At 32.3% G+C, this 25029-nt stretch overlaps 3 protein-coding genes across 3 annotated transcripts; 1 reads left to right on the top strand and 2 right to left on the bottom strand.

The window, feature by feature from the left end:
- The first annotated feature begins 381 nt into the window (after positions 1-381).
- On the top strand, positions 382-15954 carry LOC108911204 (helicase POLQ-like). The gene is made up of 18 exons (XM_018716075.1): positions 382-489; positions 547-693; positions 745-1773; positions 1827-2005; positions 2057-2330; positions 5294-5499; positions 5556-5701; positions 5754-5878; positions 5995-6107; positions 8295-8509; positions 8622-8871; positions 8923-9049; positions 11475-11632; positions 11986-12081; positions 12141-12239; positions 15398-15586; positions 15644-15778; positions 15832-15954. The coding sequence occupies exons 1-18, from the start codon at positions 444-446 to the stop codon at positions 15940-15942; spliced, it is 3645 nt and encodes a 1214-aa protein (XP_018571591.1). The 5' UTR covers positions 382-443; the 3' UTR covers positions 15943-15954.
- Positions 15913-23496, bottom strand: LOC108911205 (ribosomal RNA-processing protein 8). Its single transcript, XM_018716076.2, has 4 exons — positions 23311-23496; positions 20470-21377; positions 20183-20419; positions 15913-16215 (listed from the first exon to the last, which is right to left on the bottom strand). The coding sequence occupies exons 1-4, from the start codon at positions 23380-23382 to the stop codon at positions 16005-16007; spliced, it is 1428 nt and encodes a 475-aa protein (XP_018571592.1). The 5' UTR covers positions 23383-23496; the 3' UTR covers positions 15913-16004.
- Positions 21386-23101, bottom strand: LOC108911206 (mitochondrial import inner membrane translocase subunit TIM50-C-like). The gene has a single exon (XM_018716077.1). The coding sequence runs from the start codon at positions 22933-22935 to the stop codon at positions 21835-21837; it is 1101 nt and encodes a 366-aa protein (XP_018571593.1). The 5' UTR covers positions 22936-23101; the 3' UTR covers positions 21386-21834.
- Positions 23497-25029: the final 1533 nt, after the last annotated feature.

The raw sequence follows: 25029 nt of genomic DNA, 5'->3' as shown, positions 1-25029 counted from the left end.
TTACATGATAAACGAATCTGGTGACGAGTTAAAGCAGTTTTTAGAAATTTATTAAATTTTTTAATACTTTAGTAATAAAATTGTGGAAAATTATGAAAATCCCAACCGTTGTAAAATTATAAATACATTAGTTATTTGTATAAATGGATACATTTCAAAAAAAAATTCGGTGCTTTTTTAAATGTTACAAATTTTAGCGCCACATTTTATTTGTGCTTATGCAGCACAATATACACATTTTTTAGGAGTAGAGATGTCATGAAAAAAATAGAAAAATCACTAAATATCTGTTGGCACGACTGATTCTGCATCCAATAATTTCCACATCTCCCACTAGAGGTCGCCTGAGCCTGAAATTTTTTAGGTTATGTTCGAAACTGGTTGGTTATTGTAAACAAACAGTATAAACACAAACAATTTTCCTAAATTTTTATTCTAATTAAATGGATAAGATAAAGAACGTCAAACCAGGCTCCTCAAAAAATGTAGGTACGTATTTCTGAGTGATAAAAGTTATTGAGTCTAAAATATCACAAAATGTTTCAGACAATTTCCTAAACATTACACAGACTCTAAATGTAGACAACACATTTTTCAATGCTATCAATTTAGACGATTCCAGTTTGAATTCGAATACATCAAAAACATCTAAGGGCAAGTCGCAGCACTTATCAAAAAAGAAGAATGTTATTCGTAAGTACTGAATTAAAGTAATAACACTTTACTTACCTTTACACCTTTTAGAAAAAAAATCAAGTGGCTTTAGTTCCATGTCTTCATGTGAATCGTTTGAAATTGAAGAAGAAAGAATATCGAAGACGAAAAATCACAATTCTTTAAAACGACCTAATGAACAAACCCCGCCAGTCTTCCCAGAGAAAAAATTAAAATTCGACAAACAAACCACTCCACAAAGAATACACGACATAGAAATAAACGAATCAGGTGTAGACATTCTACAAGACACACTAGATGATCTAGACATAACGAAACTATTAGAAAAAAATGAAAATGAAGTGAACCATAAATCTAATTCTAGCAAATCAGAGTTCGATGATGCTTTTGCTAACTACTTAACCCAAAAGAATCCAGAAAAACCAGGACAGTTATGCGATGAAACGTACAATATCCCTTCGCAGTTTTTTAACACGCAAGTTATCAATCAAATCGATAAAGCACTAGTTGAAACTGCACATAATACCGAAAATAAAACTGAAAAAGCGGATCAAGAAGAATTCAAAGTGCCTCTGCTACAAAGTTTTAAAGAGAAATTAAGGACTACCAAATCAGGGGAGGCCACGTTAGATAAAGAAATAAGCGATAGATCTGCGCTCTTTGAAGATGAAAAAGTCACTACGCAGTACCGCGAGGAAGTTGATAACTTGTTCGAGCAAATCGAGCATTCGATATTCGCGATGGGCACGGAGCATTCGAGTAAAGTCCCTGACAAGCTCTTGGATATAATTTTCAGCGACGACTTAAAAGAAACCAGAAACAAAGAAAACTCTGAAGAAAACAGCGAGGATATTACATGGCCGGAAAATACGCTTTTGAACGGAATAAGTTTTAACGCAAGCTTTGGAAGCGTCATTAAGAAAGCTCTTATTAATAACGCAACTAAATCTGTGCATCCTCAAAAACCAGGAAATAGTACCCTGAATTTGACATTATCAGAGAAAAAGTCGCAATTCCGCAATTTGGGGCCATTCTACGGTTTGCCATTGAAAGTGAAAGATCTAATAAAACAGTATAAGGCAGTAGAAGAGCTTTACGGTAAGTAAAACGCATATTTGAGTTTAAAATTGTCAAGTATTTTTCATCTGTAGATTGGCAACATGAGTGTTTGAATTTACCTGCCATCGAAAGCAGAAAAAACTTGATCTACGCATTACCGACAAGCGGCGGAAAAACTCTAGTTGCAGAAATCCTTATGTTGCGTGAAATCATGTGTTACAAGCGGAACGCCATATTTATTCTGCCTTACGTTTCTATTGTTCAAGAAAAAGTAAGAGCAAACGTCTATCGATTTAAATTACTAACCTTACGATATTTTTAGGTGTGGGCCTTTTCACCGTTTGGAGTCGCCTTGGACTTTTTGGTGGAAGAATACGCATCGAATAAAGGCGTTTATCCACCAAGGAAGAGACGTAGAAAGAACTCGGTGTATATCGCGACCATTGAAAAGGCATTGGGGATCGTAAATAGTCTAATCGAGACGAATCGATTGCACGAAATTGGACTGATAGTTGTTGATGAACTCCACCTTATTGGAGAAAGTGGTAGAGGGGCTACTTTGGAGGCTTGTCTCACGAAGATAATGTTCTTAAAAGGTATGTGTCTAAATGTTGTGATTTTCTTATTTATATAATTTTAAATGGGGACCTCTTTTTCAGAGGTGATAGTTTGTGTTCCCCACAATACTGGTCTGAAATAATGTTTTTTAAGGGGTTACACCACTGTAAAATTTTCAAAAATTCGTTTTTTTGCTTAAAAGGTAGTTTGAACCTTGTAGAATATGAGGCAAAAGGTTTTATACATGCGTGTTTTAATTTTGCACTTTTCTTGAAGCGTGTCGGGCGTCTCTCATACAGCTACCTGCACTATGAACATACTTGTTCGGAAGGTATCGCCTATTGATTTATAACTTCTCTAATACACTCATAGATGTCGTTAGGGAGTATATGTGTACAATTCAGTCAAAATTAAAACAATTTTTTATGTTTTCATGTCTAAAACTCATTTTAAAACTTTAAACACGTTTTTCACGAAACACGCTTTTTCAAAACGGCACGCACCATAACTCCAACAATTTTCAATATTTTCTTTTTTATTTTAACCACATATTTAAAACATTTTGAAGAAAAACATATACGGATTTTTCGATAAGTTAATTTAAACAATTGTTATAAACAAATACCTAACTGCCCTTTTTTCATTAAAAATTTAACTTGACAATTTTGCAAAAAAAAACAATATTTTTACAATCCCGACATGTTTCTCTAGCTATACTCATGACTAGTTACAAATCAAATGAATCATGATTATTATAGTAAAAATCGAAAAAATCGCCAAAAATGGGGTTAAAAAACATTACTTTTTAGGGAATTTTTTGGAGTCTTTAAATTGGGTATAGAACCTTCATACTTGGCTGAAGAAAACTTCATCATCACACCAAATTTCATCAAAATCGGTTCTATAGATTTTGCATAATTTTACAAATTTTCAAAATTTTGACCAGCAAAAACCAAGACCCTTAGATACTTGAAAATTTAATCACGTATAGAAGGGCTCTCAAGCTTTCAAACGCTTTTTGAAAAATTAGAATCCGTCAATTAGAGAGCTCTGGCGCTTGTTTAAAGATTGGTCGAATTTTTGTACTTATAAAAAAATTTAAAATAACTGAATTGAATATTCAAATCAAATTTTTTAAAGCAGGTTTTAAAAGTTATTAAGTTTAATGAATAAAATATTATTGATCTTTTATAATTAATTTATTCAGTCATTTATTTTGTGATTAAAGTATAATTAATTAATATAATTAATTAATAAATGAGAAATTAACTCATTATATTACTAATTTTAGACATATTTTTAAAATAATCCTTGTTTAAACAATTTTAGAATATTTAAATAAACTTGTTTTTGATCTTTGATAAACAGTATATAAGTTTATGCACTTACCTTTGATACAATAGAAAAATAAAGTTGATAATTAAAGGAAGTTTAAAGATAAATAATTATTGAACTGTTGAAAGACCAGTAATTATTAACGATAGGCATTTGAAAATACGCTAATTGTTTTTTTTTAATCGCAAGACATCGATCTAAAAGAAATCATCAAAATCGGACCACTAGAGCAAGGGTCGGCAACTGGCGGACCGCGGTCCAGGTCCGGATCGCGGAAGGTAAAATACTGGACCGCCAAAAATTTTTTGAAAGTATAAATTACTCAAATAAATTATTTAAAAAATGTTTTTTACGTTTAAGTGCCAATGTTATCATTTTTTCTAGTATTTTACAATTGTGTGAGTGTTTTGAGTTCTTAATGGTTAGTAAGCAGATTAAATTTGAGTCCAAATTAAAATAAAAAATAAGAAATATGAATTTTTTTCTGGACCTCGTTAAAAATTTTCAAAAGTATCCGGACCCCACCTAAAATTACTTGCCGACCCCTGCACTAGAGGCTGAGATATTAAAAATTTTTAAGCGCGTTGCGGTTTTGAACTCACCGATTCACCCGTACGATTTTCTTGAATTTCTCGCTTGCATAAATAACTTTGAACACGTTTTAAAGTAGGTTGCCAACGAAGATAATATTGCAAACTTAGATCTGATAAGTACTCGGAATACCAAAGGTATTTTTCGAAAAGTTGGCCCGGATGTCCCAGTACATTTAGTGTAAATGATGGTTAACTTTGATCGGCTATTACTACGTAACTAATTGACCAATCGATCTGTTTTTTTTTAAAGAAGTGTCTTTCTAATAACTTTTAAAACCTGCTTTAAAAAATTTGATTTGATTGAATATTCACAAAGTTATTCTAATTGTTTATAAGTACAAAAATTCGACCAATGTTTAAACAAGCGCCAGTTTAAACAAGCCTTCTATATGTGATTAAATTTTCAAGTATCTAAGGGTGCTGTGTAAAATTTTGAAAATTTGCAAATTGCAAAATTATTATAGAACCTATTTTGATGAAATTTGGTGTGATGATTCTACATAACATGAAATTTTCTTGAGCCAAGTTGAAGGTCCTATACCCAATTTAAAGACCCCAAAAAAAAATCCCTAAAAAGTAATGTTTTTTAACCCCATTTTTGGTAATTTTTTCGATTTTTACAATAATAATCATGATTCATTCGATTTGTAACTAGTCATATTTTGTGAAAAATTTAATTACAAACATTTTTGTCCTCTTCCAGTTTTGCCTAAAATCAACTCTTGAAAAGATACATAATTAAATAGAAAGAAAAATATGAAATTTTTTGAATTTTTTTAACATATTGTGCCGCCAAAAGTTAAGCCCACGTTTTCTTTATGCACATAGAAAAATTTTTATTTCTAGTGATATTTGAAAGCCAAAAACCCAAAAATCTCCGTGGATATACGATTCACCCAAATATGGACAGATACCGTCTGGACTATTTTTTATTACAACCACTAAAACAAAAACCGAAAAACAAAACCGCTACGTCTTGACCAACTTCAAAACCGACTATAATTGAAATATTTAATATCAAATTTGCATTATGTGAATATGAAAATAAATACAATTTTATTCATTTCTTGTAGCAAATATTCAAATAGTAGGTATGAGTGCAACGATAGGAAATTTGCCAGAGCTTTCGGAATTCCTAAATGCGGATGTCTACACGAAGAACTTTCGACCAATAGAGCTTGTAGAATACGTGAAATGTGGAAAAGAAATTTCGAGAATAAACTGGAACCACACCGACGAAGATAATCTGCTGGTTGAACCTAAAAGGGTGCAATATAGGGTAACGCTTACATTTCTTATCTTGCAAAATATTTTCCTAACATCCTTGGATTCCAGTATTCCGATTCCCTTTTAAAAGTAGATCCCGACATGCTCGGAGGACTCGTGATGGACGTGGTGCCTAAAGGATCATGTTTGATATTTTGCGCGTCGAAGAAAAACTGCGAAAACGTTGCGAATCTGTTGTGCAGGCTGTGCAAACCGTACGTTTCATAAAATATGATTGAATTTTTTTTTAAACGCTTCACTTTCTAGGGAATTGAGAAACTATAAGAAAGCTGAAAAGGTGCAAGTTATACAAGCTTTAAAAAACGAGGCGGGCGACTTATGCAATATTTTGAAAGTCTCTGTGCAGTACGGGATAGCATATCACCACTCCGGTAAGTTACGGTTACTTACAATAGATGGCTATCAATGAAAAACGATTTTATATTTTTGGACGTTTATTTACATGTTAGAAAAAAGCAACAAAGTGAGTAGATAAAAATATTTTCAGGACTGACAAGTGACGAAAGGAGAATTATAGAAGATAGTTTTAGGGCGGGGATTATTTATGTTATTTGTTGCACCTCTACTTTAGCGGCGGGTGTGAATTTGCCAGCAAGGAGAGTAAGTTATCAAGATGTCCATTTTTTATAGCCGCACGGTTAGGATTTTTGTTATCGTAACAAATATAAGGTCAGTTTGGGGAATTTAATGGTGAATGACTTGCGGAAGAGAAATTTGGCCTCTCATTTTTCATTTTGAAGTAGTCAACCGGAAGCTGAAAATTTTGACTGAAAAAAAAGTAGATCAAGTGTCTCTCCAGCGAGTTATTCGGCTTTAAATTCCACAATTTGACTAACCCTATAAATCTTGAGATAACAGAGATCTCAATGGTTAGATTCGAAACGGGAATACCTTCTATGTATAAACTCGACAAAAAAATTAAAGGATCAGAAAAATTTCCAAATTTTTTTAGTGATTTTTGAGGCTATAACTTCGTGAATAATGGTTGTATTGAGTAAAAAAAAAAGAAGCGTCTTGAAGCGTAAAGATTGTACTTTTGAAATCTTGAGGCATAAAATTTTTTTGGGCATCACTCAGTGTTATAAGAAATAATTCAAAGCAAAAATTTTACAATTTTTTTTTTTTCAAAATTGCCCACGGGCTCCGAAAATTTTTAGTATTTCATGATCGTGCAGCGATCAAAAGGTGGGTTTTAGAAACCTGAATCACTTCAAAGGCCTTTTGCTGTTTGAGAAAAAAATTTTTTCACACGCCATTAATTTGAAAAAGTACAAAAAATTACTTTTTTTGCTGTTTTGGAAAATCAACAACTACTTTGCAAATATTGCGAAAAGTACCAATGTTTGTATTTTTTTTTAGCTCAATACAGGGTGAGTCATTAGTAATGGTACACAGCTTAATGGCCATATTGTTAACGTCAAAATATAGTGATTGAGCCAAACATGCCTTAATCAATTATTGCTCCTTTTCGTTCTACAGGGTGAAAAAATATTTTCATTTTCTGTCTATATTTTAAGTATGTATGGACCGATTGTTTTGAAAATTTGTAGTTTTACGTTTTTTGAGGAGGCAAATACGAATATGCAAACAGTATTGGGGTCACGTCTAGAGGGCGCTAGTTTTACTGTACTGTATTTTACAATTTTGAATTTTTTAACTACAAATTATTGAACTACGTTCAATTCTAAATAAAAAAGGTGTACTAGTTTCAAATCGATAAACTAAATTTTTGAGATTCAGCGGGAATTAAATTAGAAAATTAGCACGTCTTAAGGTACCAAGCCTGAATTAAGAATTAAGACAAACATTACAGCAATTAAAGATTTTATTATGCATATCTTAACAAATTATTAACTACCAGCAACTTCAATGCGCTTTCTTAGCCTTTTATTAAGATATCCTCCTCTAAAAAATAACGACAAGGAAAAAAACTACTTCTTAATCAAATTGAGTAGAAAACAATATGGTATTGTAGTGACAGCTGTCAATTTATGATGTCCATGCCTACTACTTTGGAAAAAATAATTTCTAATTTAATTCCCGTCAAATCTCAAAAACTTAAAATGTCTGTATTTCGAAAACAGTTGAGTTTATCGATTTGTAACAAGTATACCTTTTTTATTTAGAATTGAACGCAGTTCAACAATTTCTAGTAAAAAAATTCAAAATTGTAAAATATAAAAAGTTAAGACATATTTTTACATTGACAGGACAGTACGACTAGTGCCCCCTAGACGTGACTCCAACACTATTTGCATATTCCTATTTGCCACCTCAAAAAACGTAAAACTACAAATTTTCAAAACAATCGGTCCATACATACTTACAATATAGATAAAAAAAGAAAATATTTTTTCTACTGTAACACCCTGTAGAACAACAATGAACAAAATTGATTAAGGCATCTTTAGCTCAATCGCTATATTTTGACATTAACAATCTGCCAGTAAGCTGTATACCATTATTAATGACTCACCCTGTATATGCCATGAATTTTAAAATTGATCGGTCGTACCATTTTCCTTTCCTGAATCGTCAGTTTTATAAAAAATTAAAGGAGCAAGTTTATTGCTCGAATCAAATTGCTAAACATTAATTGCGTTTATTGCTAAACATCAATTTTTTGCGTTATTTTGCTCACAATTTCACGTTAAATACTCGTCAAATATTGAAAAAAAAATTCTAAATTTTTAAATTTTTCGCCCAAAGAATCTGTGATTAATAGCTCGACCTACAACACCCTGTATAGCCCGATCGTTGGAAATCTGAGCTGAAATTTCTGAATAGGTTATACTGAGGTCTCCCTACATCGGAAAGGACTTCATAAATCTGTCCAGGTACAAGCAGATGGTCGGTAGAGCAGGTAGAACGGGTCTTGGCGAGACCGGCGACAGCATTCTTATCGCTCAAGAGCCGGATTTGCCCAAAATAAAGGAACTGCTGTTGTCCCCGATGAACCAAGCCTTGTCAGGAATGCACATATTGGAAGGAAAAGGCCTCAGGTATAGAATATTAGCTCAGAAGTTATATTTTCGTGTGAGGGAGGGGACAGGATATTATTATTTTGCAAACCGCATTGACTATTTTCATCTTACGTTGTAACACTTCTTCCAGACACTTACTACTAAGCTGTATCAGCTTAGGAATTGCGAATACTAGGGTGGAACTGCAAGCGGTTGCCTCCAGGACCCTACTTGCCACTCAAAGCGACAAATTGGAGGTCAACATCAAGCATTTAACGGATAAAGTCATCAGGAATCTGTTTAAACTGGGCGCCCTACAGGAATCTTGCGGTTTACAGAAGAAAGATAGTTCCTCGGGGTTGTGCGACGTTTCAGTAAAGATGGATGTTTCCACAGCTAACGTATGTATAGTGGTTATGTATTCGTTAGAGATGCTTAGTATTTTGTTACAGTTCGAATCTCAGAATACGCCCGTTGGCAATAAAGAAGGGGAGAAATCCACCGCCAAGAAGAAAGTGGTAGTGTTAACGAATGAAACTAAGATGGTTGTTAGCGAGCTAGGATGTGCCGCCATTAAAGGTACAGTTTAGTAGATGTTTTTATAGCAAATGTTTTATGATGTATTTGATAGAAATAAGCTTTTAACATGCTCTTGTTGTTCTCAGGCTAGACTCTGTGGGGGCGGATGTGCTGTCAAAACCCCTAGGCCCACCCTAATGTTTATTCTAGTTCTTGTTTTTGGTTCTAAGCTCGGTACAGACATAACCACTCCTCAGACGATGGTGGTCCTCTCAGAAGTTACCACAGAACGTCACAGAAGACCGCCATTGCTGAAGAGCGGTTAAAACCAAAAACAAAAATCAGAATGAACATCAGGGTGGGCCCAGGCGTTCTGATAGTAGGTCCACCGCCACAGAGCCTAGCCCAAGAACAACGGTAGGTCAAAGATTGTATTGCATTACGAAACTGACGAAACTTTAACAAAATATTGGTAACAAAGTAACAACACCTATATAGAACTGTTTAATATCTTTTTCTCCCTAAATAACTTAGTTTTTATCAGAGCAACAAAATTGGGCACATTTTAGTAATTTTATTTCTTTTTATAACATGACTATACAACAAAATTGGCTAACAGATCTCGCTTTTTATAATTTTATTCTTCAGGCTTTTCAAATTACAATATAATTTTTACAGATTTTCAGAAAGCTTTTGATAGAGTATATTTTAAAAATGTGTGTTCTTATTGGGTGTCCTACATTACATTGAACATATTTATATTTATTTAAAAGATATAAGATACAGTTTGATTCAGAACTTATCAAAAAAAAAAATTTTGGATTTACGAATACAATTTTGTAAAGAAATAATCAAAAACGTAGTTAGAAAATAATTTAAAAATACATTTCTGCACGCCACTGGAAACTGATCCACTGTAAAACCCGACCTCATATAATGCGACAGCCATGGTGACAAAGTGTGATAAAAACAGACAAAAACTTGAAAGAATTCCGCAAGGAAAGAAATAAATAGAATTTTATAGCATCCCACTGCTTTTGCCGCTATTGTTTTTATTAATTAATAAAATTAATTTGCGTTTTTAAATAATAAAATAATTTGACATACCTCATGTTACAACTGTTCAAAATTTTGTCTACCGACGTGTAAACACATTTGGGTCTGTCTGACTCAGTTTCTACGAACTAACACAAATGTTGTCTTGTCTCACCATAACACAAATCCTTCACCATAATACAAATGTCTTGTTTCACCATAAATTAAAACAATATCAATCAACTCCAAGTTGCTATACATGCAAGCCATTTTTGACACTAACTACTAAAAAAACTATTGTAAACACTATCGCAACGACGATTGTAAAATCGGATTTCAGTATTCGGAGTTGCTGGACTATGAACTATTGCAAGACAACATTAACGATGTTTTGAATTGGAGTTTTAATACTTATAAGAAAATGTTCTGCAAATGGTAAATTCTGTGAAAAATCTTGGAATGACCATTGATACAACGAAACTATCGTACCAACGGGATATGTATTGATAAGATTGTTAGAACCCTGTGATTGTTTTAAATCATTAGAATTCATAATGGGAGAAACTAAAAAAAACATCAATTGTTGTATTGTTAAAATTATTTGCAATTTACCACTTTTAGTTATGTCTTGATTAATAAACCATCTCGTCAATTTATAATATTGACATTTTTCAGTTCTCAGAAGTAAATTTCGTAAAATCCATTGAAATATTTTTAATTATAGTTATGTATCTTCATTAGCCTATTTTGTTTGTTCTTTATTACATGTTTTAGATTGTATATCGGGTGTTCTCAAAGTTGAGTCATTTACTTCAACAGCTGGTAGAACTCGTAAAAAAAAGTCGATTTACCAAAAATCATTTATATAAAAGTTGCCAAATAAAGCAATTTATTAACAATTATTATTTTAATAAATTAAAATTTAAAAACATATATGGTAAACAAATGGTAACAATTTTTGTAGAACAGGATTTTTATAACTCTCTTCTTCTGCAACTTTTATATAAACGATTTTTGGTATATCGACTTTTTTTACGAGTTCTACCAGCTGTTAAAATAAATAACACAACTTTGAGAACGCCCTGTATATACTTTATATATTCTATCTACAGGCTGTTTCAATTCAAGTGAATCAAACTTTAACCACAAATAGAACTCAATAAATAATTCAAAATGGCGTAGGAATAGGTAGTAAAGCGGGATTTTTTTTACCCCAACTTCTACACCAATGACCTAATAATCATTTGGGATTAATTTTTAGATTTCGTGGAGAATTCTAAGGTATAGTTTATCATTTTACCAAAAAAGTATATTTAAGGCATTTTTTTGTATACCGTGCCAATTTCTCATGTGTTCTTTGTCACCATTCCCCAAAAAATTACAAAATAAATTAAAAATAGGGGTTGCACAATCGACCTAATATTCGTACTATATTTTGAACCAATTTTAGGGGGGTTGGAACTTTCGAGGGCACACTTGTTGTACGAGGATCTCTATCAGGCCCAGTCTAGCTTGGTGCTCCAAGGTCATTTGCACCTCCTTTATTTAGTTACACCCTACGAGACTTCTGAACAGATAAAGCCCAACATGCAAGTGTACTATGAAGTGGTAAGTAAATGTTAAAATCTTTGTAAGAAGAAATTATGATATTTAAATGCTGGTTGCTCTTTTTTTAATTATACATTTTTTAAATTTTTTTTTAATTTTCAAAATAGTGGCATTGAAATTCTGAGGTTCCTAATAACAGTATCTCCCAGCGTTTCCGGCACTGGTCGATATAATTGAAAACAAATTCACCGAATGTTTATCTTTATTTTGTTAAGTCGCCAAACCGCGACATCATTTGAGATATTTTACATAAATTCATGACTTCTTTCCTTAAAACCTAAAGCACCACTTTTAATACAGAAACTTTGTAATTGATTTTTCGTTCAACTTGAAAGAAAAACTAACCATTTTAGTTGACCCATCTAAAACCAAGCGAAATGAAAGTTGCCAAGATCTTAGGCATAAATGAATCGGTAGCTGTCAAAATGTTGTCTAACATCCCAATAAAGGTAATAATATTACTATTACAGCAAAGTAATTTTATATTAACGTACCTGTGTTGTCGTAGAATGTACCAGAGAGAGTTATCAATAGATTCTATGTGACGTTGATGCTTTACGATCTGTGGAACGAAATGCCAGTTTTTCAAGTCTCCGAAAAATATCAGGTTTGTGTGTTAGAATGATTGACCGTGAACTGTTTTCAAGGAAATCAGTTTTGTTGTAAAAAAAATAAAATTTATTAAAAATTTATGAATTAAATTTTGTGCAAAGAATTATTTCAACATTTGTTCAAATTGGCCTCCACCAACTTCTTGATTTGCAATGATACTGGAATTTTTGTAGAACCTCAATAATTAAAACATTATTAAACATTTACAACAAATCTGCAATTTTCTCAAAAATGGTTCAATTTAGATGTATGATCAAAAATTTACGATGATTGGATGAGACAAAAACTGAGTATGCATCTAAAAAAATTATTCGCCATTCCGTAAATACTTCTTACATATTTTTTATTTGATTTAAAACACTTCTAATGTTCTAACACTTGTGACGTACTAAACTACAGGCATATTAGACAAAATTTCTAGATGAAGAGTAGAGTAACCCTCTACTCTACACTAATGCAAACAATTAAAAGGTCAAAACAATTTCAGAAATTTTTAGGTGGAAAATGGTCGTATCGAGAATTAAAAAAAGCATTTTGAAGCTCTAAGATTCTAGTTTTTAGAGCTTTAGGTCGAACATTTTTAGAAGCTACGGTTATCATGCAATTAATAATAATAATAATAATAATAATACGTTTATTTTCAACAGGTTAAACACCCAATTACAGAAAGAAGAAATAGGGTGACAAAAAATTTTTGCAAATATTTTTTTTTTCTCCAGGGACTTGGAAAATTTTTTTTCATCTAAACCATAGCATGGACCAGTTAGCTTGTTTATTCACCTTCAATCTCCTTTGTTTTAAATTTTGATACGATATTTTTCATCGAAATATCGGACTTTTAATGATAAAGGATCCTTTTGTCTTCAATCATCGATATCTCGGTGACAAATGATCATACAGAGAATTAATTGAAGGGCAGTTTTGAAAACTGGAATAAATTTCCTATAACATGCTGGCAGCTTTTCCGAAAAATTTTTTTTTCATCTTTTACACGAATTAAAAAAAAACAGGAAAAAAAGGGTAATTTATGGTTTTTTCGAAAATTGACGGCTAAATTAGAAATATTCACGAAATGACTAATGTTAAGCATGACTCTTATAGTTCGATATACCCAGAAGAACCCTGTGAAGTTTCATCTCAATCTAGCGAACCGTTTGTTTGTTTCAAACAGTCAAACTTTTGAAAAAAATTAAAGACGTTTTTTGATCTTAAACACTATAATCATGATTAAAAAAAAAAATGTTCTGAGGTTTTCTCACATTTTCACCGCAAATAACGTTTAATTGATGAAAAAGAATTTTTTTTCAGAGAAAAAAGGTAGTTTTGGAAAAAACTGTTTTTTAAGTGATTACAGACTGCACGAAAATTAATTCGAAATTTGTCTCAAAAAACGATATGAATCTATTTTGGGTCATCAACTTTAAATTTAATTTAATTAAAAGTTGATGAACAAAACCATAGGACGGAAAAGCCAATTCGCGCTGCAAAAAAAAAATTGAAAATTTCAAAAATTTTCCGAATTTTTTTTTTCATCAATTTGCGGTAAAAATGTGAAAATATCTCAAAAAGAGAGTTTTTTTTTCCATTTTAGTCATGATTATGAAATGTTGAAGCTCCAAAAAAGTGTGACCCTTAATTTTTTTTCAAAAGATAGAAAACCGGAAAAAAGAAAAAACAGGAAAGATTTTGAAAAAAAATTAAGGGTCACACTTTTTTGGAGCTTCAACATTTCATAATCATGACTAAAATGGAAAAAAAAAACTCTCTTTTTGAGATATTTTCACATTTTTACCGCAAATTGATGAAAAAAAAAATTCGGAAAATTTTTGAAATTTTCAATTTTTTTTTTGCAGCGCGAATCGGCTTTTCCGTCCTATGGTTTTGTTCATCAACTTTTAATTAAATTAAATTTAAAGTTGATGACCCAAAATAGATTCATATCGTTTTTTGAGACAAATTTCGAATTAATTTTCGTGCAGTCTGTAATCACTTAAAAAACAGTTTTTTCCAAAACTACCTTTTTTCTCTGAAAAAAAATTCTTTTTCATCAATTAAACGTTATTTGCGGTAAAAATGTGAGAAAACCTCAGAACATTTTTTTTTTTAATCATGATTATAGTGTTTAAGATCAAAAAACGTCTTTAATTTTTTTCAAAAGTTTGACTGTTTGAAACAAACAAACGGTTCGCTAGATTGAGATGAAACTTCACAGGGTTCTTCTGGGTATATCGAACTATAAGAGTCATGCTTAACATTAGTCATTTCGTGAATATTTCTAATTTAGCCGTCAATTTTCTAAAATACCATAAATTACCCTTTTTTTCCTGTTTTTTTAAATTCTTGTAAAAAATAAAAAAAAAATCCGAAAAGTTGCAGCAGCATATTATAGGAATTTTATTCCAGTTTTTGAAACTGCCCTTCAATTCTCTGTACGACTATTTGTCTCCGATATATCGATGATTGAAGCCAAAAGGATACTTTTCTGTTGAAAATTTGATATTTCGATGAAAAATGGTTGTATCGAAATTAAAAAAAAAAGGAAATTGATGCTGAATAAACAAGCTATCTGGTCCATGCAATGGCTTAGCTGAAAAAAAATTTTCCAAGTCTGTACTCAGAGGAAAAAAAATTGTAAAATTTTTTTGTAATGCTATTTCTTAGAATTTCATAACAGTAGCTCCTAAAAATATTTGACCGAAAGGTCTAAAAACTAAAATCTTAGAGCATCAAAATACTTTTTTTTAATTCTGCTACGACCATTTTTCACCTAACCACAGCCTGTTAAATATTTCGGAAATTCTATTGACCCTTTGTTTGCATTAGTGTATGTCTATTAGCAAATAAAATGAGGACAGTAGTGTGAGATTTTAGTTGAACTTCCTATTAATAGATCGCGCTGTTAGAGCATGATTTAACACATCACAGCTGCCCACCAAATTAATTTTTATATGTTTTAAATCGACAGTTAAGTGATTTAATGCAGAAACAAAACAATGCAGAGCTAATATCCGACGAGGTAGCAAACACCATCTCATTCTTTACATGTTTACGAGATGAATTATCGAGACCTTTCCATTACTTCCAACAAGCCGAGTTTTTAATTTTTTCTTGCATCGCTGTTTACAAAAAAATGGTGCGTTTATATGTTTCTAGATCAACCGAGGAATTGTACAAAACCTCATGACAATTTCGGCCACATTTGCTTCTAACGTCGTGAACTTTTGCGAGAATCTAGAAGAGTTTTGGGCGTATTCCTACCTCTTGAAAGGAATGAGCCAACGGTTATCGCACTGTTGCGTCAAAGAGCTGCTGCCTCTGATGGAACTGCCTGCCGTCAAACAGGTAAAAGGAATTGTTGAACCGATACAAACCGAGACTAAATTGCGCTTTTCTTTTTAGAGCAGAGCAAAGCAGCTTTACAACGCGGGTTATAAAACTTTGCAGAGCATAGCAAAGGCGAACGCCGACGATTTGGTAGACAGTATAGATTTCATGTCCAGAAGGGTGGCCAATCAGTTAATCGCTGCGTCTAAGGTAAAAAAATGTTGATATAAAATCGTAAATTATTAATTTTTTTTTTTATGTAGATGTTACTACTCGAAAGAGTCGAAAACCTTCGGGAGGAAGCCGAGGACGTTCTAGACGGGGTGGAAAACCCAAAACAACTGCTCAACTTATCGTCGTATGGCCACCTCTGATATCTGTTATTAAAAGTGCCTAACGTTGAAATAATATTCCTTATTTGTTGTAATTATTTATTTTATCGTTTTTTGTACAAACATGGAAGTAAACTTATTGTAGGTAACTTCTTCTTATCCTTGATGTTGCTCACCTTTTTGAAGTCGATAAAACAGAACAAATTGTGAGACAGATCTTTCCAAACTTTCTTGAAACCAAAATATTGAATTCCTTCTATGAAACTGTCGCAGTTGCCGAATCTGCTCTCCACCTCTGCAATTTTCATTATCCCCCTAAAATAATGGGATTAGTTTGAGATTCAGTGGTAAACTGCGGGCGAGATATAACCTATATGTGCCACTGTTTCTCAATGCTTACCGACACAAAGCATTGCTGATAGAGAGTGACCTACTAATATGTGGGTGCTATGAAAGCATGACTTGTTTTGCATTATGCCAAATAAAATTTTTAACTGGCGATATTGCGGGAAATAATTACTCTGGGCTACACCAAACCAGACTATGTCCGGTGGTTCTACTGACGAATGATCAGTTTTTTACTAGCTATTTGGGGTGTAATTTAATGCTGGGCAGGCCTGCAGCTGGCAGAGTATTTGATTTCCACAATAGCTTCAATAATAAATTGTTACAAAAATTTTCGTCAGGATTTGAAGTGATCAAAGTACCAAGAATTTGTCATTTAAAAATACCATGTAAAGTTGATTTAAATTTCTTTTTTGATAAAAAGTTGATAGCACTGTGTATAACTGTTAATTTCGATAATCTATCTAAATAGTCCAGTATACAACGGTAAAAATAGGGTATTACCACCAAATTCTTGACACACTCACTGAATTTCATGAAAATTGGTGAGTAAGCTCAATTCATCCTCCTTTACAAAAGTTACATATCCTTATTGTTTTTAGGGGGTGAAAATTACTCCTTCTTGCAAAAAACGTAAAAACGATAGATTTAAGTGTTATATCAATAGAATAAGCATTCTTTTGTTTTGAATAATAATTTTTGATTTGTAGAAACATTTCAACTCTTAAAATCCACCCTTTAAAAAAAACAGAAATTACTTTCGCGGCTCTGAAATGTTTTGACGGAGCAATAATGAAGAATTGAATATTTTTTACCGTTTATGAAATAATACATGATTTATTGCAACGTTTCAACCCTTAACAACCACCCTTATTGCAGAAAATAAGCAAAAAATGTTTGTTCACTTCATAGCATTTATAATGAATGAAAGACTCGTCACTGTTTATATTACTGATGATTCATTGCAACGTTTCAACCTTTAAAAAACAACCCTTAATGAGGAATTGAAGAATTTTTACATGTTTCAAAACACTCAACGTATGTGTGTTTGTGCGTGCATTACGCCTCGGAAACTATCGGAAAGCCATTTACACGATCCGACAATTTTCGCTGAATAATACAATTCGTTTTTTCACAATAACTTTTTAATTTTTAATATTTTTCATCACTCCAAAAAGCAATTTGCAGGGAATTGCAAGAGCTACAAATCAACCTTTATAGTTGAAGAGTCTTGAACTCTTCGTTTTCGAGATTTTTAGGTTTTAAGGGCTCAAAGGTGGTCCTTCCATGCAAATGCAAACTAAAAAACGTAATATCTCAGTTAATTTTTGCTCTACAGAAAAATTTAAAGAGCAAAAATATAAAAAAAAACCTTTAATTTTGAACTCTTGCATTTTTCACATATCTTGTTTAGTTTTTGAGTCATTTCGAAATAAAGGAAATTTTTTTAAAATGAAAATTTTTTTTTTCGTTATTTCACTGTTTTTTAAATTTAGGTATTCTAAACCGGTCAAACTTGCAGAGCCTATTATTAGTACCTAAATAGAGTCAACTGTACATGGATTACGCTTAGTTTCTATTTTTATGGTTCAGCCATAGATTTTATTGTTGATTTTTTCTCCAAAAAAATGAGATGACCATTTTATTTACATCATAACTCCGCGAGTTTTTGAGCTACGAAATTTTTTCAAAAAGCATTTTAAAGGTCTTTCCAAGCACTTTAAGAAAGGTTATATTCATTTTCTTCGAAAAATTAGTTCTTTCGCCATTATTTTACGGTAAAAGGTTCGATTTTACTTTCCGAAAAATAAACAATCACCTTTAGAGTGTGATAACTCAGTTATTATTACATCTACAGTAATCAACAAAAAATGAATCGATTCGTTATTTCAAAAGCTTTATTTTTGCTTTATATGGGTTTTTCGATAAAACGCAAGGATTTCCAGTTATTTATAAAAAATGGTTGAAAAACATGCACATTTTAGATGAAAAATCAACATTTTCAATCACAAATAACTCGGAAAATACAAATTTTTGGAAAAAACGTTATAGAGCATTTTTTGCTTAGAATTCATCCCTCTATTGATTTTTGCGATTAAAATGGGTGCCTTCATTGCCACCTTCAGGGTGAAAGCACACATCGGCACAATGTAACTTTTGTTTCATGAGCAATTTTCTACTTACTGTTAAAATTTCATGTCAATCGGTGCATGTGTCAAGAATTCGGACCTAAAAACCGTCATATACTGAGCTAAAAGTGTGTTTCCCGATTTTTACTACAGAAAATGTTATTGAACAGAGTTTGCCGAAAATTTTGTGGTACAAATGGAATTTCTTGTGCTGAATCGTTGAAATGTGGGGTAAGATGTACAGTAATCCAGTTTTATCGAAAACTCAAGCAAACGAATGGTACAAAGCATACAAACATGGTTGAGAAGTGGTTGATGATTTGCCACGTTCTGGTCTTCCTTCGACGTCTTCAATTGAAGAAAACATCGATAACGTGAAGAAAATGGTGCTTGCAAACAGTCATTGTAGTTTGAGAGAGCTGGCATATGAAACGCGTCACAGCATGGCTGATTCCAAAAGAACTGAATTTTGAAAGAGAATATTGCAAAACATGTTGCTGAAGACATGCTTAGATGAGCTAATTCGGATTCTACATTTATGTAAAGCATCATAACGGGTGACAAGACATGGGTCAACGAGTTTGACATGCAAACAAGCCAACAAACTTTGGAATGGCTCCTTTCTAATGAGCCGAAACCAAAAAAAAAATGACGTTAAAATCGATCAAAAATCAAAGTCACGACTGTTTTCTTTGACTATCTTGTGTTGTTCACACAGAATTCTTTCTGGTTGGAGAAACAGTCAACAAAGAATATTATCTGGGCGTTATAGGACGGGAGCTAGCGCACATGGTTGTGGCGTCATCGAAAAATGTCTGGCATTTTGAGGTTTGAAAAAGTTAAGATAGTTAATGAAAATAAGAGTGGTTTTAAGGAGGTTCGATACTGAAAAAAAAAATGGTAAGAAAGTTTTCAAAATCATTGAAATCTGTTAATAAATATTCCAACTGCCTTGTGTAAAAATATCAGATCAGATCGTGTTTGCGATATTATAAAATGTTATTCATTTTTAAATGCCAGACAAGTTGGCCGGTTCCAAAATTTATAAATAAATAAAACGGGGGTGGAAAAATTTATAAAAATTTCAATTTGTTTTTGTCTGGCATTTTGCATTTAAATGCGCTTATAAACACAACATACGAATGCCAGACAAGTTGAGGCGTTCGAAAATGTATAAATGAATTAAAAAGTTACAAAAAAATGAACGAAAACTTGGTTTTCTTTTTTTTTCTAATTTAAAAGATTTATTTTCCTCTGGCATTTTGCATTTCTATTGAAAATACATATTTATACTTCAGGTTAAAACGTCAGACAGGTTGGGTTGTTCGAAAATTAAAAAAAAAGTTAAATTAAATAGTTGTAAAAAAATTTATGAAAACTTCAGTGTCTTTTTTTTGTCCGGCAATTCGTTTTTTAATAAAAAATACATTTTCAAACTCAAATTAAAAATGCTAGACAAGTTGGGCTGTTCGAAAATATATAAATAAATAAAGTTGTAAAAAAACAATTTCTCATTTTTTTTCGACTTTTTCCCTTTATATTATAAGCTGTAATTACTCGGGAAACATACTCAAGATATTATTTCCGGTGTAAAATTTCCTACTGAATCTGATGCTGTAGATTTAGGATTTACGTAGATTTCTGGTACCAAAGAACACTATTTTGACTCATTTTATAAATACTTTTTAGAATGTTTAAAATAGAGTAAAAAAATATGAGAACTAATAATAGATATGTTTAAAAAAAAAACAATGGTATTAATTAGAAAAATGACCTGAAGCATTTAAGTGAAATCTTGAATCACTCACCCCAATTTCAGCACCCTGTTTGCTTCCAGCAAGTAATCGTGAATATTGGTACCCATTAGAGACAAACAAAAAACCACTACGTCGATGCTAGCCTCCTTTAATGGGACTTTTGCCATATCACAAGCTATGATGATAGGATGTATAGCTACAAGATCAAAGGAATGTACTTTTTGTGGTACAGATTTAGCCAGTTTGGCTTCGCCACATCCAAAGTCTGCCACTATATGAGTTTTGGGCCTGAAAAATACCTTTTAGAGAGACATATTTGACAGTTGTTGTTCACATACATTTTTTTAATGGCTTTAATGATTATATCTAAAGGGTTCATTGGCCAGGCTTTTACTTGTTGCCGGTAACCTTCGTGGTACGCCAGAAAAGCTTCGGGATCACTCTTGAATATCCTCTGAGCCTCTTTGCTGTCTGTAGTGTAGATCTGTTCGTTGAGAAATCTGAACCGAGCCGCTTTCAATTTTTCCATCATTTTCTGTCTCAGGGTCATAACAGGTTTGGGTTTGCTTTCCCTTTTCTGCACTTGGGTTAAAATAGTCTTTAATTTCTCTTGTAGTTGTATTTTTTTGGCTATTCTCAGAGATTCGGGAATGTTTATATCACTGTCGATTTTCTCCTTTTCCCGTGTCTTTGTCAGTTTATCTTTCCGACTAGTTGTGGGTTTTTTTATGTCATCAACGGGTTCTTTCTTAATTTTCTGCATTTGCAAGTTCTCGAAACTGTCTACGATTTTTTTTTCGATGGCTCTGTTCAACAACATTTGTTTTCTCGCTGCTTTCTCCAACTTTCTTTTCAGTTTCTTCTGTTTTTTCTTTTCTTTTAACAATTCCTTGGATAGTTTGTCGGAATTACTATTTAGACTGTTAAGTTCGGAACTGTATTTCTTCAACATTTTCTTCTGCTTTTTGGTTACTTCACCTTCGGAATCTTCAGAATCACTAGCTCTCGACTTTTTGCATCTTTTCCTCAACTTTTCTCTTTTTGAAGCTTCAAAGTTTTCTCTGGGCATTTCGCCTCTATTTTTCTGAGCCTTGCCCAGCTCAATTTTCGTTTGTACAGTTATAACATTTAAATCATTAGATTTTAGATCTCTGAACTGTTTCTTAAACAGTTTTTCTAGTTTCTTCTGGTTTCTGTCATCTTTAGCAACAACTAATCGATCTCTCTTTTTCCTATTTAAGGATTCCTAAAATATAATCCAACAGAGAATTTGTGAAAAATCAATTGATCGAATGCACCACTAAAAATGGCCCTGAGCTTCTAAAGACTTTATCAGATTCAAATTGTATCGTGAACAACTAATCTGATTTTAAAAATCATTGTAATTTCTATATCTGCCAACTAAATCAAGGAAAGTCTACTTTATCGTTCTGATCAAAATGATTTTGGATTTATATCTGTTAATAATTTAGAAACACAGTTAAAATGTCTTTCTTAGCAACAACCAAGGAATAAACCTATAATTTAAAAAAGATTGCAAGAAAATCAACTTTGAAAATGGGATTCATTTTTAGTGGTGCGTTAATTCTAATGAGAAGCATAGATTACAATTTATTGTAAACAAAAACAGAAATACGAGCTTTATTTTAGGAAACTTTAATGAACAATTAACTTAAAATATTTTACAAAGCATACCGAAAAAACTAGAAAATATAATCGAAAACTTTTTTAATAGGTTGTCCCATTGGTCTTTCCTGACTCTTTTGCTCATTCTCATAGTATTCCTTCTGCTTATTCCTAAATTCGCGCAGCGGGTCTTCATACTGTTTGTAAAATTTCAGTACATCCCGAACATCGTCTATCTCGGTGTGGGCGATAGTCTTTAGGAAAGACGTCAAATCCACTAAAGCACTATCATCGTCTTCACCTCGCCACCTCTGGATATTCAAATGATTGTCCGGATGAAACTTGACAGAGTCGGAATTCCAGTCCACCACGATCACCTTCTTTAAATCCCTGTTCAGCTTGTCGAGGTTCTTAATGTGATGACCTTCAACGAAGTGCGTCGAATCCCTCACCAGCTTGTAAGAAATTAAATTTTTCTGATCCAAAGCCTCTATGACGGGAAAAATAGTAATACCTGGTTCCGCAGTGAACACAACAATTTCATAGAGTCCCACGAGGTTTTCCAGCATATAGTCTAAACCAGGACGTTTCTTAAATCTCCAACCTGTCTTGTAGGTCCAATCGGGATGTGCCAAAACATCGGTGAATTCCAAAACGAGAGTATATGGGGGTTGGTAGTAAGGATAAGATACAGGATCCGGTAATAATTTATCCCGTGACGGTTCCTGGATGAAAACTGTAAAATCTTCTATTTGTCTTAATCCTCGTAAGAAATATTGCTTCCAAATAGGGTACTTAGAAAACTCGTCAACTAACGTCTCACCTTCTGTATTTATTTTTGGACTACCATACTCATATATTAAATAAGTACCAAGTAAAGTAGCTGAGATTCCCATACCCAGCAAAGTGTATTTAAGTGAGCTCGTAGAGGGTTTTTTATCTTCCGGAGTGACATCATCAGTTGTAGTAAAAGATTTTTCTTGAAAAGCCTTCTCTATCACTGTTACTTTTTGAGGATTCTCTATAGTAACTTTTTGTGGAATATTCAGCAATGAACTAGTTGTTAAACCTATTTTGGAGAACAAAATGCCCGTTGCTGAAGCACCACAAATCACTCTTCCTCCAGCGAAAATTGACGAATGGTTTTTAAACATGTGCCTCACACTACTCCATGCCATTTTGTACAGTTTTTTATATATTCTAGGAAATACAATCAACAAGATGATATGGAACGACAAATGTACAATAACATGAATTTTATGAATACGTTCAACACTTTTTTTTGACACAAACAATTGCTACTTTAAATTAATCAGTTTGACTAAACTTTTGCGAATTCGACAATTTTCCATAACCTCACTTTATATTTCTAATTACCTGTTTAATATTTCTATGTAAAAAATTTACTTAGGATATGATCACTTGAATATGATCCCTTGTTTCTTCGCTTTTGACAAATGTTTTTAAAGAAAAAATTTTTTATAATAACGTAATAAGTTACTTGTCACACAGAAAATCAATTTTTTTATAGGACTAAAACTTAAAAAGCTTACCTTAAACATTTCCTGGAAAGAATTATCTTCTTCGGCATCTGAATCCCAATCCGGAGCTTTAAAAGTCTTCATTTCACAAAATGTTTATGTTTATTATAATTCTTCACTTTATTTGTATTCTTTAACAACCAGTGCCCGAGAACCAGGGCCCGAGAACTTATACTTGAATATATGGGGACACTGGGAACCACGTGACTTGAGATGGATATACAAGTTGGGGAAAGAGTATATAGATGTCGCCACAAAGATTTTGTAGAATAAATTTTGACAATTGCAATTATGAATCATTTCATGTCATTCATGTTGTTTATGTTAATTATGTTCAGTGTTACCAGATCTCCTGTTTTAACAGGAGATCTCCTGTTTTCACTTTCACTCTCCTGTTCTACTGTTTTCACTATGAGATCTCCTGTTTTTNTTTATCTAGGTTAACAACCCACAATGCGATGTGTTTTGTTCCAACTTTGATACGTTTGATACTTTACTTTGAACTAATTACTCTATTATGCATGGAACTAGGGAAAAGGTGTAAATACATACGACCACTTAAAGATTACATGAAGTATATTGCGAATATAATTCAGCTCTAGAAAACGGGCTTCAAAGTTCAAAGTTCTTTTAAGTTTAGAGATTTAGTTTTATAGTTTATTCAATTATAACATCTACATTCTTCAGCTTTGGATAAATATCCAAGGACGAATGTCATAAAAAAGAAAGAAGAAGAAGAAAACCTACAATAATTTGTGGTTCAGATCACATGCAGATTTGAATCTAGTTTTTTCATGATTAGTTATAAGGACGTTCGATACACCTCTTCCGGGGCGGGCGGTGCGGAGAGTATGCCTATGTTTATACACGGGACTCTTGTTGCAGTACCAACTTTTACATAAATTAATTTCAGCGAACTAAGTATGCTATTTAGAATGAAATTTATACAACACATATTAGCTTGCATATTTTTTTCGTGTTTAATACACGTCTGTTCACTTTTTATTTGAATAAAAGTGTCTATTGCCATAGCGTGGTGGTAAAAGTTGGGTCAACTGTCATTACTGTCAACTTTGCGCGAATTCCGTAAACATGAATGAACAACCAAGGTACAAAGGAAAAGTAATGACTGAAAAGTAATATAAAATGAGTGTAAAAGAGAATGTGGATTGATGAGAATAAAATAAAATGTGCAAACCGAGAATCCATATGATAACTATCAAGAAGTTCAGTGTATGATAGTGAGACGTCGACTTGTCAAATTGAAGATTATGACATAACATCTATACTGTTCGTTTTGCAAAGAGATCCTTTCAATTTTTGTTTCAAATTGCTAGTATATTGCTTTAGATCACGAAAAATTTATTTAATATTAATTATTACTACATATATTTTCGACTGGAATAATTTTATAATCTATAATTGAGCTATTCAAATATAACGCATCAGTCGAAGCATTAAATACAGCGTACAGTGTTGCCATATTTCCTTTCATTGGATCAGATGTTTGTTCAAATTTGTCAAAACGTTATCTATTCATTCCATTATCTCAATAATTACATTGTAAGTGCATATTTTTATTGTTTTAAAATGTTTAGTAATATTTAATTCTTTAATTACAATTTTATTTTTCCGATCCTAACCATTTTTAAGAGCAATATTCACGTTTGATTAAAGTTTTTTCCCAACTTCCATAAGAGCCTGTGTAAAAGAGCATAATTTTTAAAATAA

The sequence above is a fragment of the Anoplophora glabripennis genome, unplaced genomic scaffold (genome assembly GCF_000390285.2).
Source record: "Anoplophora glabripennis isolate ALB-LARVAE unplaced genomic scaffold, Agla_2.0 scaffold144, whole genome shotgun sequence".
Lineage (NCBI taxonomy): Eukaryota > Metazoa > Arthropoda > Insecta > Coleoptera > Cerambycidae > Anoplophora > Anoplophora glabripennis.
This window is presented reverse-complemented; position numbering and strand designations above follow the sequence as displayed.